This window comes from Hyla sarda, chromosome 13 (assembly GCF_029499605.1).
Source record: "Hyla sarda isolate aHylSar1 chromosome 13, aHylSar1.hap1, whole genome shotgun sequence".
Classification (NCBI taxonomy): domain Eukaryota; kingdom Metazoa; phylum Chordata; class Amphibia; order Anura; family Hylidae; genus Hyla; species Hyla sarda.
In genome coordinates, this window is record NC_079201.1 from 46,852,219 (window position 1) to 46,870,053 (window position 17,835).

The window sequence follows — 17,835 nt, forward strand, 5'->3', positions numbered from 1 at the left end:
CGGGTCGGCCACTGGGACACTATCATGGGTGCTGTGTGGCCTCGCCTGCGGCATCTCCTCCACCTTCTGGGGGACTCATCATCACTGCCAGATGATGACGATGACAAGGAAGAACATAGAAAAGTAGGATCTCCCTCATCCTTACTGGCAGATTCAGAGTCAAGTAATGCATATGCATCCTCCGCCATCACCTTTTTGCTACGGGGGGTAAGGGGAAGTGTGTAGTGCATATGTATGGTGTAACATATATAAAACGGTGTGTGATTAGAAATTACACACCGCTTTAAAAACAAAAGAAAAAAAAAGCTGCGGCCCAAAAAAAATAAAAGAAAAAAGGAGGACCAAATACGGCACCTTGAAACCCTAACCCGGGTCGTGCCTGATCTATTAGGGGATCCTACCTGTCCCTGTACACTGAAGCTCACTTTGCACTACACAGCTTTTCTTCATCCCTGAGGGGCACAGATCTTGGCAGAGGGGGGGGGTTCCTGGTTCTTTCTTTCAGCTCTGCCCGCGGACTGAGCTTGGTGGGCGAGCAGAGCTGAGAGAAGGGGACATTAACCCTTGCTCTGCTGGCTGCTATTGGTCAGACAAATAGCAGCATTCCTGGGGAGGTGACGGGATCGCCACTTCCCCCCCAGCAACAGGAGGTGATTAGTGGTGTATAGTACACCACCAATCACCTTCCAATTACGGGTCATCGGGTCACACGTGACCCGTATGATCCGGAATCGCCGCAGATCGCCGGTGTGAATTCAGGACAGGGGGTCTTGGGACCCCCTCGGCATTGAATGATTTCAGCAGGCACCCTGTCCCCGCCCGGCAGGGATCGAAATTCCCACAGGTGTACAGGTACGCCCTGGGTCCTTAAGTACCAGGGAGCCAGGACGTACTTTTATGCCCTAGGTCCTCATGGGGTTAAGTACTGCAGTGCACGTTTATCTCAGATAAGCTAAGAACTCATTTCTTCTTGTTTCTAATTAAAAAGACATACATGCAAAAGTGGTACCTATAAAAACTACAGATCACAGCACAAGAAATTAGCCCTCATACAGTCCCATATAAAAACTAAAAAATGTTAAGGAAAAATTAGGGAAATTGTAAAAATTTTATTTTAAAGCTTGATTTTTTAAAAGCAGTACAACAACAGAAAAGTGTGTAAACAGGGGGAAACAATTTTAATTGCATCGACCCACAGAATAAAGATTACATGTTATTTTACTGCAAAGTGCACAGTGTAAAAACAAAACTCTACAAAATTAGCCAAATTGCCCCCCCCCCCCAAAAAAAAAAATTTTTTTGGGTTGTGCATACATTTTATAGTAAAATAAAAGGTGTAATTACAAAGTACAAATGGCCACGCAATAAACAAGCCCTCATATAGGTCTGTGTCCTTAGAACAAAATGGTCTGTGTCCTCAAAGGGTTAAAGATAGGCTTCAGTGATATTACTTTTACCTAATCTGTGCAGCCTTAAACAATCTGCAATAAAAATACAAAAATAAACCTATTTCCTGTAAAAAGGTAAAAAAAAAAAAAAAAAAAAAAAGACACAGTACATCATGCTGCACATTGTTGGATGTTTTACGTTGTGCGATATATGTCTCATGCCATACTACACCTGGAGGATATTAAAGGGGTTATCCATCCAGACCAGGCCCGGCTTTTCTTTGCATCAGTACAAGTACAGCAGCCAAAATATAGCACAAATTAATGGAGTGCATGCAGTGTACCGCAAACGCCCTTTCTGAAAGCTGGGGCCCTGTTCTGGACATCGATGGGGGTGCCAGCAGTCAGACACCCCCCCACGATCAGATACTTCTATGCTCATTCTGCTTACAGAGATACTGTAGATTTTCACCACAGATACCATCCCTTAAATATATGTGGGTGAAATCTGGAGTGAATCCGCACCAAAGTCTGCAGCAAAATCCCCATGTAACACATACTGCAATAATTTAGTGCAAACATCACTAATTTGCAGTAAAAACTGCACAGAGAAAATTCCATGTGTGACTAAGCCTACGGTTATATAGGGTGGGTACACTACGGATTTTTTGGCTACAGATTTGCAGTTGGAAAAGCTGTTGCTCATTACAGCACCAACTAATCTCTTTTACATGCTGAGTAAAAAATAATGGTTCGGATTAAAATTTAACAGTGTGGATTTTGCTGGGATTACCGGTTGATATTTTACTTGCTTTTTCTTTTCACATTACACACCAATAAGTTTGGTGCAGATTTACAGAACAGCTACAGATTTTCCTCTTGCAAGTCTGGATGGAAAATCTTCAGCTTTGCAGTCACATGTGGTTTTACCTTATAATAAGTCCAAACAACTTCCACCAAAGGACACAGCACCAGTGACAAGGTCCGGTATACCAGACCTTGTCACTGCTGCTGTATCCTTCAGTGGAAGTTGTTAGGAGTATAGCTGTGGTGAGCTATTGGATACAGCTGCACAGGACCAGAGGTCATCCAATGCTGATTCTTCCTTTGGATATGGATGATTAGAATATGTCCAAGTAGCAGAAATGCAGTGAATTTGCACAGGTAAAACTAGGGATCGACAGATATCGTTTTTTAGGGCCGATACCGATAATCGGTGGAGGTTAGGGCCGATAGCCGATAACTTATACCGATATTCCGGTATAAGTTATCGGCTATTTATCCCCCTTCGACACCGCTGAAGATCATTGATTTAAAGCGGGCGCTTGAAATCAATGCACTGCAGTGGCTTTTGCGGTCCCATAGGCCGCCGCCGCCACCACCCGCTTCTCTCCCCCTACCTGTCAGGGTGGTCCGGGCCATCCATCCTTCCTGTAGTGTCCGGCGGCATTCCGGGTGGAGGGTGAACCGGTCCGGGCTGTCCTTCTTCTCCGAGGGTCATCTTCTCCACTCCGGGCAGGCTCCGGCCTAGTAATGCAGCATAGACGCCGCTGCGCAGTGATGCCCGTGCGCAGCGACGCACCTGACGTCACGGCGTAGCGGCGTCTATGCAGCATACTAGGCTGGAGCCTGCCCGGAGTGGAGAAAAGGACCCCCGGAGAAGGACAGCCCGGACCGGTTCACCCTCCACCCGGCATGCCGCCGGACACTACACGAAGGAAGGATGGATGGCCCTCACCACGCCCATTACGGGTAAGTTTGATTTTTTTTATTGACTCGGAGGGTGGGGGAGGGGCCCGACCGGTATAGCGGTATGGGCAAAAATCCATACCGGTATACCACCCAGCACTACGGTGGGGGGGGGTGCGAAGCGGCGCGGTGCGGGCGGGGCATTATCGGCTTAACGGCAAGGTAATTGCCGATACCGATAATGCCCAAAATCGTGATTATCGGCCGATAATATCGGCCATACCGATAATCGGTCGATCCCTAGGTAAAACCCACATCCGCAGACAGTAGCAGGTAAGTGAAAATTCTACAAATCTCATCCACATTCAGTGTAAATGGTCTGTGCAGAAATCGACCCACAGTATTGTGCAGAATTAAGTATCTGCAACTTGTGCGTAGAATTTTTGCATATTTCCCAAAGCCAGTATTGTAGTAGAAAATCTACAGCTGTGGTTTCCAAAACAATTGCATTTTTTCCCTCATAATTGCAAGAAAAAAAAATCTGCACAAAATTTTTACAATTCGGTACAAAGTTTCCTTGCAAATTTGTATGCAAATTATTTATGGATCTGCTGTAGAAACTGTGTGCAGCACATCTGACCTATGTGAACCTATCGTTAGGGTATGTTTACATGGGGGAAAAAAAAATAAAAAACACAAATGCCCTAAACAACTCAAAAACAAAACACTCAGCACAGCATGAAACAGCACTGAAACAAAAAGAAGCAACATGGTCTTTTTTCAGGGTGGTTCCCTTTGAAAGCTCACATAGAAGTCAATGGGAACTTTAAAAAAAAATAAAAAAAAAATCCCTGAAAATATACATAAAACCCACATCAGAAGAAGCACTGAAATCGAAGGTGGTTATTGAAGAGCTTTTTGCAGTTAAATTTTAAGAAGCATTTTTTTTTTAACTGTGAGAAAACACATACGAACACTACAGGAGGAATAGTGGTTATTCTAATTTAAGTAGATATTTCTTTTAACCTAATAACAAACAGACAATAAATGTCACTGTGCAACTCAAAACAAAAAGCATAGTTAACACAGTAAAAAAACAAGCAAAGTTATTCCCCATACAGATTTCATCAGGGCCAGGAGTAATGTACTCATAAATCACCTCTGCTCCTTGAGCGAGATGAGAAGGGGGGTGGGGTGGCGAAGGAATCTAATCAGCGCCAGAAGCATCTGTAATCAGTATGCCCAGGGCACGTGCTGTGTAAGCATTGCATTTACCTTGTTTTTTTTATTTATTTTTAAAGAAAGTCCTTCAAGAAATACACAAATTGAGTCTTCAATTACTTCATTTTATTAGGTTACAAACTAGCTAACCACTGTGCACAGTGTAGCAAGTCCTTTATGTCGGTATTCACAGAGCAGCAAGCTTGTGCTGGAGGATATAACTCTCCGTGGATCAGACCACCTCACAGACAAGAATTCTATACAGCTGTAAGGTGTGCCTGCATTCCCTTTAAATATAAAAAGGCAAGAGCTGGCCCTTTTACATGCCAGTGCAATACAAACACGTCATGGACAGGCAATGTCCTCCTGACAGTGAACCCTTTAAATGCCAGAAAGAAGACAAGGCACTGTTTAACTGTTTTCAACACAACTGTCATTATCTGAAATGATTATGAATGTCCAGGCTTCATTATAGCACAGGATATGTCCAGAGAGGATGGGACCAGCCCCAGAGAATTTCTGGCAGTGTGTCTTTAAACAAAGGCTTTTCATGTGTCCTGCACATAACCGCCCTTGATGGTCACGGCTTGTAATGGTTACAGGTTAACATCAGTCAGGATTATGTTGGCAGTGACATATATAAAGCAGGAAAGTGCCCATAGAAGAACAAACCACACCCAACCCACTTGTTTAAAAGGAGATCGGTGCTTATTGTTACTATCAGGTCCGTAAACCAGGGCAGAGTCTTTGCGACTGCAAAACACTAGAAAGGCGGGAATAACATACTGGATTCCATTTCCTGCATAGGCACCTGTGACACTTACAAGGATTTCGAGGTGGTTTGTACAAAGTGCCACAATGATAGGAGGTACCAGTGTTATTAGAGGAAATACTACACGGTCCACAAACCAGGGATATGTGCCGCCTTCCCGATGGAAAAGAGTCTTCCAGTTGTTTCGTAGGGTCACCGCTATGATAGGGAAATTGGTGCTGATGGTGAACACAGGGAACAATCCGAGGAAGTAGCCAATCACTGCAGGCACAAAAGGACTGCACCCACTAAAGTTAAGGGTATACATGTCCATCAGACTCCCAGAAGAGAAGCAGAATATAGCAGTGAAGCAAAGAAGGCTGTAGAAAGACAAGACCAGGGTGTAATCCAGGAGAACAAGTCCTGTCAGGTGTTTTTTTCTGGACACCGGGGTGATCAACGAAGGCAGAGAATGTTGGCACATAAATGAATACACACACACCCCAAAAAGATTTCGGATTCCTGAGGTATCTGCCAGAGGAGGTTTTCCTTCTCCTTTGCCTTGACCAATACGGATGAGCGCCATTACAATCATGATGATGAAAGCTGCAGTGAAATATATAATAAAAGGGAGTTAAGTGATCAAAAATCATGATAACGTTGTACTCTACATGTTATTCAGAAGCAATCCTCTCCTTTCCCCCTGAAATTTTACAGTGAGCAATCGGCCAGTCAAGAGTTAAACTGTTGTCTTCACGATTTATGAGACTGACTCAGATGAGAACAAAGTGGCAGTAAAGCTGTGAAAACTCATTACCCGCTCCATAAATCACTGGTAGAAGCAGGCCCCTGACACTACAACCTCTCATCCCCACAGTGCTGCAAGGACAGAGCCCCCTCTTTATCATTGTGAGCAATAAAGGGTTACGAGTATTCTTAGGCATGCGTGTTCTATGTGGGTGGGGTGGTGGGAGGATATGTTTTGTGACATTTAAACGTGATCTGGTTTATGGATTTGCTTGAGGATTTTAATCTCCTTTCGCCTGCGGGCACTCAGGGCTGATAGGTTGCAAGTACCGTAAATAGATTTTTATAGCATATGAGATGGATCAGAGATAATTTACTCAATATTTCTTTGTCAGACTTAGAAAGGGACAGGCAACTGTTCAATCAATCAACGTTTTTTGTTGTTTTTTTATTCAGCTTGGGCGACTCAATTCAGAAATGTATCAAGAACTTTTATGGACTTCATTCTATTAAAGTTAGTTAAGACTAGAGAAAAATGTAACGGTACCAAACTAGAGAAAGCAAAGCTATGCAGGCAGAACAAACTGAAATCACATGGGTCAAGTCAATGGGTTGTGTCAGGTATCATTATGCTGTGACTGCTATTTTACATGCAAAAGCTGCGCTTCAAGACGCAGCAAAACTGCAAAAAAAAAAAAAAAAAAGGAACCATGTGACCCAGCCTTTAAGAAACAGATACCAATGAAAAATTGGGCAAGTGACAGCATAGTAGGTCCTAATGGTGACACAAATTAGTTGTGGTTATTTCATGAAGTTTCTACTGAAGTTTTTTTTAATTTTTTTTACAAATGTACATAATCCTCTCTAATGGGGACTTTTATATTCTATTTACACATCATTGTGGCATTTATTATTAGCTGAATATATTAGTTGTTAAGCTTAAAGGGGTACTCCGCCCCTAGACATCTTATCCCCTATCCTGTATTGCGCGTCATTACGTGCAGAGCGAACTCGCTCTGTGCTGTAATGATAGCGCAGTGCCGCAGCGGGGATCCCGGGGGTCCCCAGCAGCGGCACTGCGGCGAACTGACATCTTATCCCCTATCCTTTGGATAGGGGATAAGATGTCTAGGGGCGGAGTACCCCTTTAAATAATTTTGCCTATGGCAGCATCTGCACCATGGAATTTAATGGGTTTACTTCGCAGAACATACAGACATGGGCAAAATTACTTTTTCAATTTTGCACTTTAGTTTTTTACTCCTCACCTTCTAAAAATCGTAACCCTTTCAATTTTCCACCTAAAAATCCATATGAGGGCTTGTTCTTTGCGCCAACAATTTTAATTTGTAATACCATTAATAATTTCACCACAATCTACGGCGAAACCAGAAAAAAATTATTTGTGGGGCAAAATAAAATAAAAGCCATTTTGTAATTTTTAGCGGCTTCTGTTTCTACCCAGTGCAGTTTTCGGTAAAAATGTAACCTTATATTTATTCTGTAGGTCAATACGGTAGCAAGGATACCCAATTGATGCACCAAAATTAATATGTTGAAAAATGTCCTCTTCTGACCCCTATAACTTTTTTTATTTTTCAGTATAAGGGGCGTTTTTTTTTGCGCCGTGATCTGAACTTTTTATTGGTACCATTTTTGTTTTAATCTGACTTTTTGATCACTTTTTATGGCATAAAAAGTGACTAAATATACGCTATTTTGGACTTTGGAATTTTTTTGAGTGTACGCCATTGACCCTGCAGTTAAATTAAAGGGGTACTCCCGTGGAAAACTTTTTTTTTTTTTTTTTTTTTTAAATCAACTGGTGCCAGAAAGTTAAACAAATTTGTAAATAAAAAAATTAATTAAAAAATCTTAATCCTTCCAGTATTTATTAGCTGCTGAATACTACAGAGGAAATTCTTTTCTTTTTGGAACACAGAGCTCTCTGCTGACATCACGAGCACAGTGCTCTTTATGACATCTCTGTCCATTTTAAGGACTGTCCAGAGTAGAAGAAAATCCCCATAGCAAACATATGCTTCTCTGGACAGTTCCAAAAATGGACAGAGATGTCAGCAGAGAGCACAAAGGTCCTGATGTCAGCAGAGAGCTCTGTTCAAAAAAGAAAACCATTTCCTCTGTAGTGTACTGGAAAGATTAAGATTTTTTTAATAGAAGTAATTTACAAATCTATTTAACTTTCTGTCACCAGTAGATGAAAAAAAGAAAAAAAAGAAAAAGAAAAAATAGGTTTTCCACGGTAGTACCCCTTTAACAATATATTTTTATAGCTCGGACATTTACACACGTGGCGATACCACATATGTTTCTTTTTATTTACACAGGTTTTTTTTTTTTTTTTTTATGGGAAAAGGTGGGCGATTCAAACTTTTATTAGGGAAGGTGCTAAATCACATTTATTAACACTTTATTTTCATTTATTTTTTTGCAATGTTATAGCCCCCATAGGGGACTATAACACTGCACACACTGATTTCCTACACTGATTACTGCCATGCAATAGCATGACATTGATCAGTGTTATTGCCGCTCGACTGCTCCTGCCTGGATCTCAGGCAAGGAGCAGTCATTCGGCGATCGGACAGCGAGTAGGCAGGTAGGGATCCTCCTCACATCCTGCAAGCTGTTCAGGACGCTGCGATGTCACCAAGGCGGTCCCGAAAAGCACCACTGAGCTAACCGTCAATTTATTTGGTTTTAGACGTGACGATCAAGTTTAATCGCTGCGTCTAAAGGGTTGATGCCGGACATCAGCCCGATCGGCGATGTCCGGCATTAGCCGTGGGTCCAGGTTGCTTATAGCAACCGGGACCCCCCCGGGTATGATGCGCGCTCACCTACTGAGCGCACTTCATACCTCGGGGGCCGCAAATGGACGTTCATGAATGTCCATTTGCGGCAAGGGGTTAATGACAGATAAAACAACAGAGTTGAGCAAACTAACAGTACATTGGTTCGTAAGGAGCCTAGCGGCACGGCCGTTGATTACTTTAGTCTGCATAAATGAGTTCAGCTTTCAAAGTGCTCCTGTCCCTGGAAAAAGGTTGACACAGTACTAAGAGACCTAAGACTGTCATCCCGGACTTTTTCAGACAACCAGAGCACTTGGAAAGCTAGACTAATTCATGCAGACAACAGTAATCAATGGCCGAGCAGCGAGGTTCCTTTACGAACCAATTTACTGTAAGCTTGCTCAATTCTTCTCCCGGAAATAACCTGAAACTGACAAAATTAAACGTAAAGACAGTTGTCCCGATTTACTAAGAGTGGAGTGTAGTTTTCTTTGTGGATTTTTTTTTTTTTAACAAGAGATATTTTTCTACGGTATTTACTAAGGTTTCCCTACGTTTTGCTTATTTTAAAAAAATGTATTTACACATGCTCTGAGCTGTGAGGTTTTCCAGAGCTCAAATCCACCACATTTCCAGTGGAAACCTTAGTAAATATTTTAGGATGTTTTTTAAATGCCGGGGACACACCCCCTTTTTGGTGGCCACACTCGCTTTTTTTTTTTTTAGTAAAAACGGGGAGTTAATCGGGTTTGCAAATTCTGGCGCAAACACAATTTGTGGCACAATGCGCCAAATTCTGCGCACAACCCGACAAAACATGTCGGGTTTACAATACTTAAACCTTTGACTAATATGTGCAACTGTAGTCACAGGAACATCAAGCTGCTTGGAGATGGTCTTATAGCCTTTACCTTTAACATGCATGTTCATAATTTTCTTTTTAGACTCCTGTGACAATTTTTCTGTGGTCTGTGTTCAATGTGGTACACACCATGGGGAAATCTATCATTTCTGGTCTACTGCATGGGACAAATTCATCAAATGTTGCACGACACTTGATAAATTTGTCACTAGTGATGCACTGAAAGGGAAATTTGGGGCCGAAACCACCTTCTAAAAGCCTCAATTTTTTTTTCTCCCTACAGACCTATATGAGGGCTTGATTTTTGCGTGACCAATTGCAAAATGTATGGCAAAAAAAAAAAAAAATTAATTGTGGGGAAAACTGAAGAGAAAACATCAATTTTGCAACTTTTGGTAGGGTTTGATTTTATGCAGTGCACTTTATGGTTAAAAGGATTGGATCTCTTTATTCTGTAGGTCAATAAGATTAAAATTATAGCCAATTTATATAGTTTTTCTAATATTGCCCTACTTTTAAGTCAAAATTTATTGAACAAAATTTTTAATTGTCATCTTCTTACCCCTATAACATTTTTATTTTTCCATATATGGGGATGCATGGGTGCTCACTATTTGTGCTGTGATCTGTATTTTTTTCTGTGCCATTCTTATTCTGATGGGTTTCTGATCGCTTTTAATAATTTTTTTTTCTGATATATGATGTGATGTGATTAAAAATCAATATTTTTGGATTTGGGTGTTTTATCTTATTTTATTTACGCCATTCAACGTACAGGATCATTAACAATGTTTTTATATTTAATAGGAAAAGAGGGGGATTTTATTAATTGGGGGAGAGGCTTATTCACTTTTATTAAAACTTTTTTGTTTTTCACACTTTTATAGTCTCCACAGGGGACTATACATTGCAATCTTTAGATATCAAGATTGCATAGCACTGATCAGTGTTATCTGTGATTTACAGGGTGGGCCATTTATATGGATATACCTTAATAAAATGGGAATGGTTGGTGATATTAACTTCCTGTTTGTGGCACATTAGTATATGTCAGGGGGAAACTTTTCAAGATGGGGGGTGACCATGGCGGCCATTTGAAGTCGGCCATTTTGAATCCAACTTTAGTTTTTTCAATAGGAAGAGGGTCATGTGACACATCAAACTTATTGGTAATTTCACAATAAAAACAATGATGTGCTTTGTTTTATCGTAACTTTATTCTTTCATTAGTTATTTACAAGTTTCTGACCACTTATAAAATGTATTCAATGTGCTGCCCATTGTGTTGGATTGTCAATGCAACCCTCTTCTCCCACTCTTCACACACTGATAGCAACACCGCAGGAGAAATGCTTGCACAGGCTTCCAGTATCCGTAGTTTTAGGTGCTGCACATCTCGTATCTTCACAGCATAGACAATTGCCTTCAGATGACCCCAAAGATAAAAGTCTAAGGGAGTCAGATCGGGAGACCTTGGGGGCCATTCAACTGGCACACGGCGACCAATCCACTTTCCAGGAAACTATTCATCTAGGAATGCTTGGACCTGGCACGTTCCCTGAGTTTTCCCAGCAAGATGGTGACCACCACATTATGGGTGTCAGGTCCGAGCATTCCTAGATGAACAGTTTCCTGGAAAGTGGATACTGGAAACCTGTGCTAGCATTTCTCCTGCAGTGTTGCTATCAGTGTGTGAAGAGTGGGAGAAGAGGGTTGCATTGACAATCCAACACAATGAGCAGCACATTGAACACATTTTATAAGTGGTCAGAAACTTGTAAATAACTCATGAAAGAATAAAGTTACGTTAACCTCTTAAGGACGTAGGGCGTACCTGTACGCCCCGTGACCCCGCATCGCACCGGGTCGGTCCCGGCTGCTATTCATAGCCGGGACCCTGGGCTTACAGCGCGCGGCATTGATCGTTGTGCTGCGCGCTGTTAACCCTTCAGACACGGCGATCAAAGTTGACTGCCGCGTCTGAAAGTGAAAGTAAACTCTTCCCGGCAGCTCAGTCAGGCTGATCGGGACATCGCGATAAAATCACGATGTCCCGATCAGCTAGGACGCAAGCGGAGGTCCCCTTACCTGTCTCCGAGGCGTCCGATCGGGATTTGATTGCTCCAAGCCTGAGCTACAGGCTTGAGCAATTGAGCCCCTATCTCACTGATCCGTGCAAAGCTATGGCTTTGCAGGGATCAGCATAAGAGATCAGTGTGTGCAGTGTTGTAGGTCCCTATGGGAGCTATAGCACTGCAAAAAAAAAAAAAAAAAAGGGGGGGGGGGGAAGTTAACAAAGGTCATTTAACCCCTTCCCTAATAAAAGTTTGAATCACCCCCCCCCCTTTTCCCATAAAAAAAAAAAAACTGTAAATAAAAATAAACATATGTGGTATCGCCGCATGCGGAAATGTCCGAACTATAAAAATATATCGTTAATTAAATTGCACGGTCAATGGCGTACACGCAAAAAAATTCCAAAGTCCAAAATAGCGTATTTTTGGTAACTTTTTATATCATGAAAAAAATGAATAAAAAGCGATCAAAAAGTTCGATCAATACAAAAATGGTACCAATAAAAACTTCAGAATACGGCGCACAAAATTAGTCCTGATACCGGCCGTATGCGGAAAAATAAAAAGTTATAGGGGTTAGAAGATGAGAATTTTTAACATATAAATTTTCCTGCATGTAGTTATGATTTTTTTCCGAAGTACGACAATATCCAACCTATATAAGTAGAGTATCATTTTAACCGTATGGACCTACAGAATAAAGATAAGGTGTTATTTTTACCGAAAAATGCACTGCGTAGAAACGGAAGCCCCCAAACTTTAAAAAATGACATTTTTTCTAAAATTTTCTCACACAATTCATTTTTTTTCCGTTTCGCCGTGGATTTTTGGGTAAAATGACTAATGTCACTGCAAAGTAGAATTGGTGGCGCAAAAAATAAGCCATCATATGGAATTTTATGTGCAAAATTGAAAGAGTTATGATTTTTAGAAGGTGATGAGGAAAAAATTAAAATGCAAAAACGGAAAAACCCTGCGTCCTTAAGGGGTTAAAACCAAGCACATCATTTTTTTTCTCGTGAAATTCCAAATAAGTTTGATGCGCCATTTGACCCTCTTCCTATTGAAAAAACAAAAAAGTTGTATTCAAAATTGCCGACTTCAAAATGGCCGCCATGGTCACCACCCATCTTTAAAAGTTTCCCCCCCCTCACATATTCTAATGTACCACAAACAGGAAGTTAATATCACCAATCATTCCCATTTTATTAAGGTGTATCCATATAAATGGCTCACCCTGTACTTCTCTGGTCTGCTTAAAGGAGTAGTCCAGTCCTGAAAAACGTATCCCCTATCCTAGGATCGCGAGGGGTCCGACCGCTGGGGCCCCGGCAGCCCGTACGGAGCCCCGACAGCCCGCGGGAAGGGGGCGTGTCGACCACCACATGAAGCGGCGGCTGACACGCCCCCTCAATACAACTCTATGGCAGAGCCGGAGCGCTGCCTTTGGAAATTTCCGGCTCTGCCATTGCGCTGTATTGAGGGGGTGTGTTGGTCGCCGTTTCGTGTGGTGGTTGACACGCCCCCTTCCCGCTGGCTGCCAGGGCCCTGTACAGGAGATCGCAGGGGGGCCCCAGCGGTCGGACCCCCTGCGATCCTTAGGATAAGGGATACGTTTTTTCAGGACTGTACTACTCCTTTAATGGCAGACCAGTAAGGAGACCTTCGGCTGCCATCTTAGCCGATCTGATCCCTGTGGCCGTGCCGTGGGCGGTCAGATGAGCTGGCGGAACCACCATGTTACACACTGCGCTCCGGCCACAAACACTGGCTGTGAGCACAGTGTTCCTCCGTCCCCGACAGCCGGCGGGGCTGGGATTCGTATCGCGGGACGCGCCCGCATGAGAATCCCGGCCCGTCACTCACCACGTCCCGCTTCTGCAGCTTTCTCTCTCAGCTCTGGCATGTGCGTCCCTGTCCCTTAGGGCGCAAGCGTGTGCCAGAACTCTGAAATTTAAAGGGCCAGTACACCCATAATTAGTGAATACACCTGACACCACATTATAAGTGGTTGCACCTTCCACACTTCATTGCCGGATCTTCAGTGCCTTTTGCCTCAGAGAAAGCATTCCCTATTGCCTGTTTTGCCATACCCTTGTCTCCAGACCTTCCTGCTACGCCTTTTGACTACGGACCTTTGCCACCTGCCTGGACCTTCTGCTACGTTGACCACTCTACAGCTTCCTCCTTTGGTACCTCGCCTTGCCCAGTTACCTGTGTGGTGGAGCCATGTGGGGTAGCGACCTGGGTGTCGCCTGCCGCAGCAAGCCCATCCTGCCTTGCGGCGGGCTCTGGTGAAGACCAGCAGCACCTTAGACTCTGCTCCCCGATACGATCCAAGTCATCAGCTACACAGGTTAAACACCTAGATGCCGTGATCAAAATTGATCACAGCATTTGAGGGGTTAATGGCGGACATCAGTGCAATCGCAGATGTCCTCTATTACCGGCGGGTCCCTGGCTGCAGATAGCTATACTTGTTGTCTTCATCTGTACCATTGGGGTATTGATCTGACTTTTTGATTGTTTTTTTAATACATTTTTTCTGAGATATGATGTGATCAATAAAACGTAATTCTGTTTTATTTTTATTTTTTACCATATGGGATAAATAATGTTATATTTTAATAGTTTGGTAAATTACGCATGTGGCAATTTCACATGTTTATTTTTCTGTTTAATGTGTATTTATTTAGAAAATGGAAATAGGGGGTGATTTAAACTTTAATATGGAAGGGGTTAATGTGTGTTTGTTTTTTTAGGGTAGGGTTACATGTAATGTACACACAGCGTATTTCACGCTTCACAAAATCCACTGTGTATTTTTCTATGAAGCCCTGTGCGTGTAGTGGGGTTTGGAGGCGGGCCTGCGTGTCATAGTTGCGCTGGCCCTGCCTCCAGGCTGCACACACAGGGCTGGTCATAAGAGAATATGCAATGTATTTCCTGCTGCACAGTATATTTTTCCCAGTGTGAAATATGATGTGTATACTCCTTTTTAAAGGAGTACTCCACTGGAAAACATTTTTTCTTTTAATCAACCGATGCCAGAAAGTTAAACAGATTTGTAAATTACTTCCAGTACTTTTCAGCTGCTGTTATGATCCATAGGATGTTTTTTACTTTTTGAGTTTCCTTTATGCCTGACCACAGTGCTCTCTGCTGACACCTCTGTCCATTTTAGGAACTTTCCACAGCAGGATAGGTTTTCTATGGAGATAAAATGGACAGAGGTGTCAGCAGAGAGCAGTGTGGCCAGACAGAAAGGAAATTCAAAAAAGAAAAGAACTTCCTGTGGAGCATACAGCAGCTGATAAGTACTCGAAGGATTACGATTTTTAAATAGAAGTCATTTACAAATCTGTTCTAATTTCTGCCACCAGTTGATTTAAAAAAAAAAAAAAGTTTTCCAGCGGAGTACCCTTTTAAGGGACTTTTAGGAGGAACCATTAGATTCCTCATACAGATCAGAAACCCTGCAAAAACATAACAGAGTTGAAGCAGTTTTCTACATATATTTGATATTGGATCTTTTTCCTCTATAAATAATGGACAAAGTCAAATATTCTTGACTTGTTGGATTTTTGTGTGAAAATCTCATATCAAGTTTATGCAGAAGTACATAACAATCTGAAGGGTTCACATGCTTTTAAGCATCACTGTAATAGCGTCACACACACACTGTGCAAAAAGACTTGTTTCCATCACTTACCTATCCATCTCATAAGTGAAGTCATAATCTGAAGATATTTTGTCTTTTGAACATTAAAAAACGTAAAGGGTCCAAGGAACAGAGTGAATACAGCCTTAAAAAAAATACAATATGAAATTACACCAATGCATTTTCATGATGGGTTGTCCTATTACCCTGTAAGGGCATAATGATGTCATAGTGCACCGTTTCCTTCTTGAAAGTCCCTTTTCACTTTGGCAGGCTCATGTAACTTTACATTTTGCCTTTGGAAGTTTGCTGAGGTTCCTGGAAGAACTGCTGGGACTACGGCTTTTATTTCTGGCTTAGTACACAAATATCCTGTGAGCACTGAATTAGTGATCTGAAATTCCATATGTCTACTATTCATTAGCTTTGCCTGTATTAACTATGGTGTAATACACAGCTAAACAGATGCACTGTATGTGTCTGGCAAATGCAGTCTGAATTTTACTTAATTATTTATGCAAAATTACTGCATAAAAGCCTATTCTGTTATGCAGACCTTACTGCCAAATGACTGATTCAATTCTGGAACACATATGTAAAAATAGTCACACTGGAAAAAGTCATGCTGTAGACGTAGGATAGACTTTAAGGGGTTTCCCCAAAAAACCTTATCACCTATCCCAAGGATGGGTGATAAGTGTCTGATTACTAGGGGCCCTATCAATTGGACTCCCACATATTATGACAATGGGGGTCCCACATCCCCCTGTTTGAATGGAGCAGCGGTGAGTACATAGATCGCATTTCTGGCTGCTGCTTCATTCAACTGAGGGACATAGTGCCCCTCTGTTCTCATAGCATTTCCAGTGATCAAACACTCATTACCTATCATACACCCCTTCATCGTTATTGCCCTTAAAACTTACAGTGACTTGTTCTCTGAAAATCAAGTATCTTTAGCAGAAAGCTCTCATTTGCAAAATAAAACCTACACGTTAAACTGGTTTATCTACCACATAACAGCTCTTATTTGGCACATTCTATAACTACCATTCATTGGCCAAGCACATAAAACGGTTCCTAATCAGCATACAGAACAAAAGACTGCAAGCTGTGGGATCAGTAAAGGTTTACCAACTCTTTATGCCCTACTGCAAAAACTATGTCACTATGGCTGCTAGAAAATTGGCCCTGGCACCTTCACTCTTTGCAATATTATATATATATATATATATATATATATATATATATATATATATATATATATATACACACACACACACACATATATATACATACACACACACACACACACACACACATATATATATAGTGCACCACATTACAGGATTAAAGGGAACCAATCATCAGATTTTACCCTATATAACGCTTGGTAAAGCGTTATATAGGGTAAAATCTTTATTTTCACCATTCCCGGGGGATGCTCCTGCCCCCAGGGATGGTGAAGATATGAAGTTATAAACTAGTCACCGCCGCCGCCGTAAGTAGTCACCTGGGCGGGGAGCTCTTCTCACCTACTCCCGTTCTTCGGCCGGCAGCGACGCCCCCTCTGCTTGATTGATGGGCCGCGTCATCACTCTGCTCCGTCTGTTCAGTGAGGGAACAATGACGCGACCCATCAATCAAGCGGAGGGGGCGTCGCTGCCGGCCGAAGAACAGGAATAGGTGAGAAGAGCTCCCCGCCCAGGTGACTACTTACGGCGGCGGCGGCGACTAGTTTATAACTTCATATCTTCACCATCCCTGGGGGCAGGAGCGTCCCCCGGGGATGGTGAGGACAACAATTTTACCCTATATAACGCTTTGCCAAGCATTATATAGGGTAAAATCGGATGATTGGTTCCCTTTAAAAGCTACCTAGAAATAGGGGGGTCTGCTGCGACTACTTGGGAAGTTACTCCTAAAGGGGAAGAGAGGCACTGCTGTAACTAACAAGGGACCTTATTTTGAGTACAGGGTGAGCATAAGGGGAACTCAAGTGATGTTTAAGGTCAGGTTCACACATCTCTGGTCCTTCCTAATCCAATATTTATTCAGACCTATCTTTATAAACATCTCAGCAAACTCTTCAAGCTGTTAGTATGAATTAAGATAACTTTGCACAAGAGAGTCAATTTAGAATCGCATATTGCTGAATGTCACTAGAAATTCTACCATTTGCTGAGTTTTGCGACTCTAGTTGGAAAAATAACTTGCCAGATAGATTCTGTAAGCATCAATCCGCCTGATGCTTCCCCAGCAGGGGTCAGTATCATTTTTTTCTCCTGCTTGGGTTCCACACGATTCATTTCCTGTAAAACTGAGGAAATAAGGACAGAAAATAACATTATACTCCAGTCATGACAAATACTTATACAGTGGTCCCTCAGGTTACAATATTAACTGGTTACTAGTCGAAGTGGAAGCCACTGTACCTACGGAAAACTAGTAATTCGCTCCAAGGTCCCTAAATTGTCAACCCAAATAAGAAAAAAAGACAATGAAAGAAATAGGACAAGAGAACTGATACAGATAAAGCAAGACCTTGCACATAAAAGTCATAAATAGCTACTAGAAGCTATAAATGTCTTTATACATAGAAGGCAGGTGCTGCTTGTACAGTAC

At 42.1% G+C, this 17,835-nt stretch overlaps 1 protein-coding gene across 5 annotated transcripts in view; it reads right to left on the reverse strand.

Annotated features, from left to right (window-relative positions):
• Window positions 1-4,402: 4,402 nt before the first annotated feature.
• Window positions 4,403-17,835, reverse strand: part of TMEM104 (transmembrane protein 104) — a 63,190-nt gene continuing 49,757 nt past the window's right edge. For all 5 annotated transcript variants that reach the window (XM_056550106.1, XM_056550109.1, XM_056550107.1 and 2 more), the window contains 3 exons: window positions 17,428-17,530; window positions 15,262-15,355; window positions 4,403-5,655 (listed from right to left, as the gene is read on the reverse strand). In XM_056550106.1, the coding sequence (XP_056406081.1) occupies window positions 4,895-5,655; window positions 15,262-15,355; window positions 17,428-17,530 (958 nt within the window). In that variant the 3' untranslated portion in view covers window positions 4,403-4,894. The remainder of the gene's footprint in view (window positions 5,656-15,261; window positions 15,356-17,427; window positions 17,531-17,835) is intronic.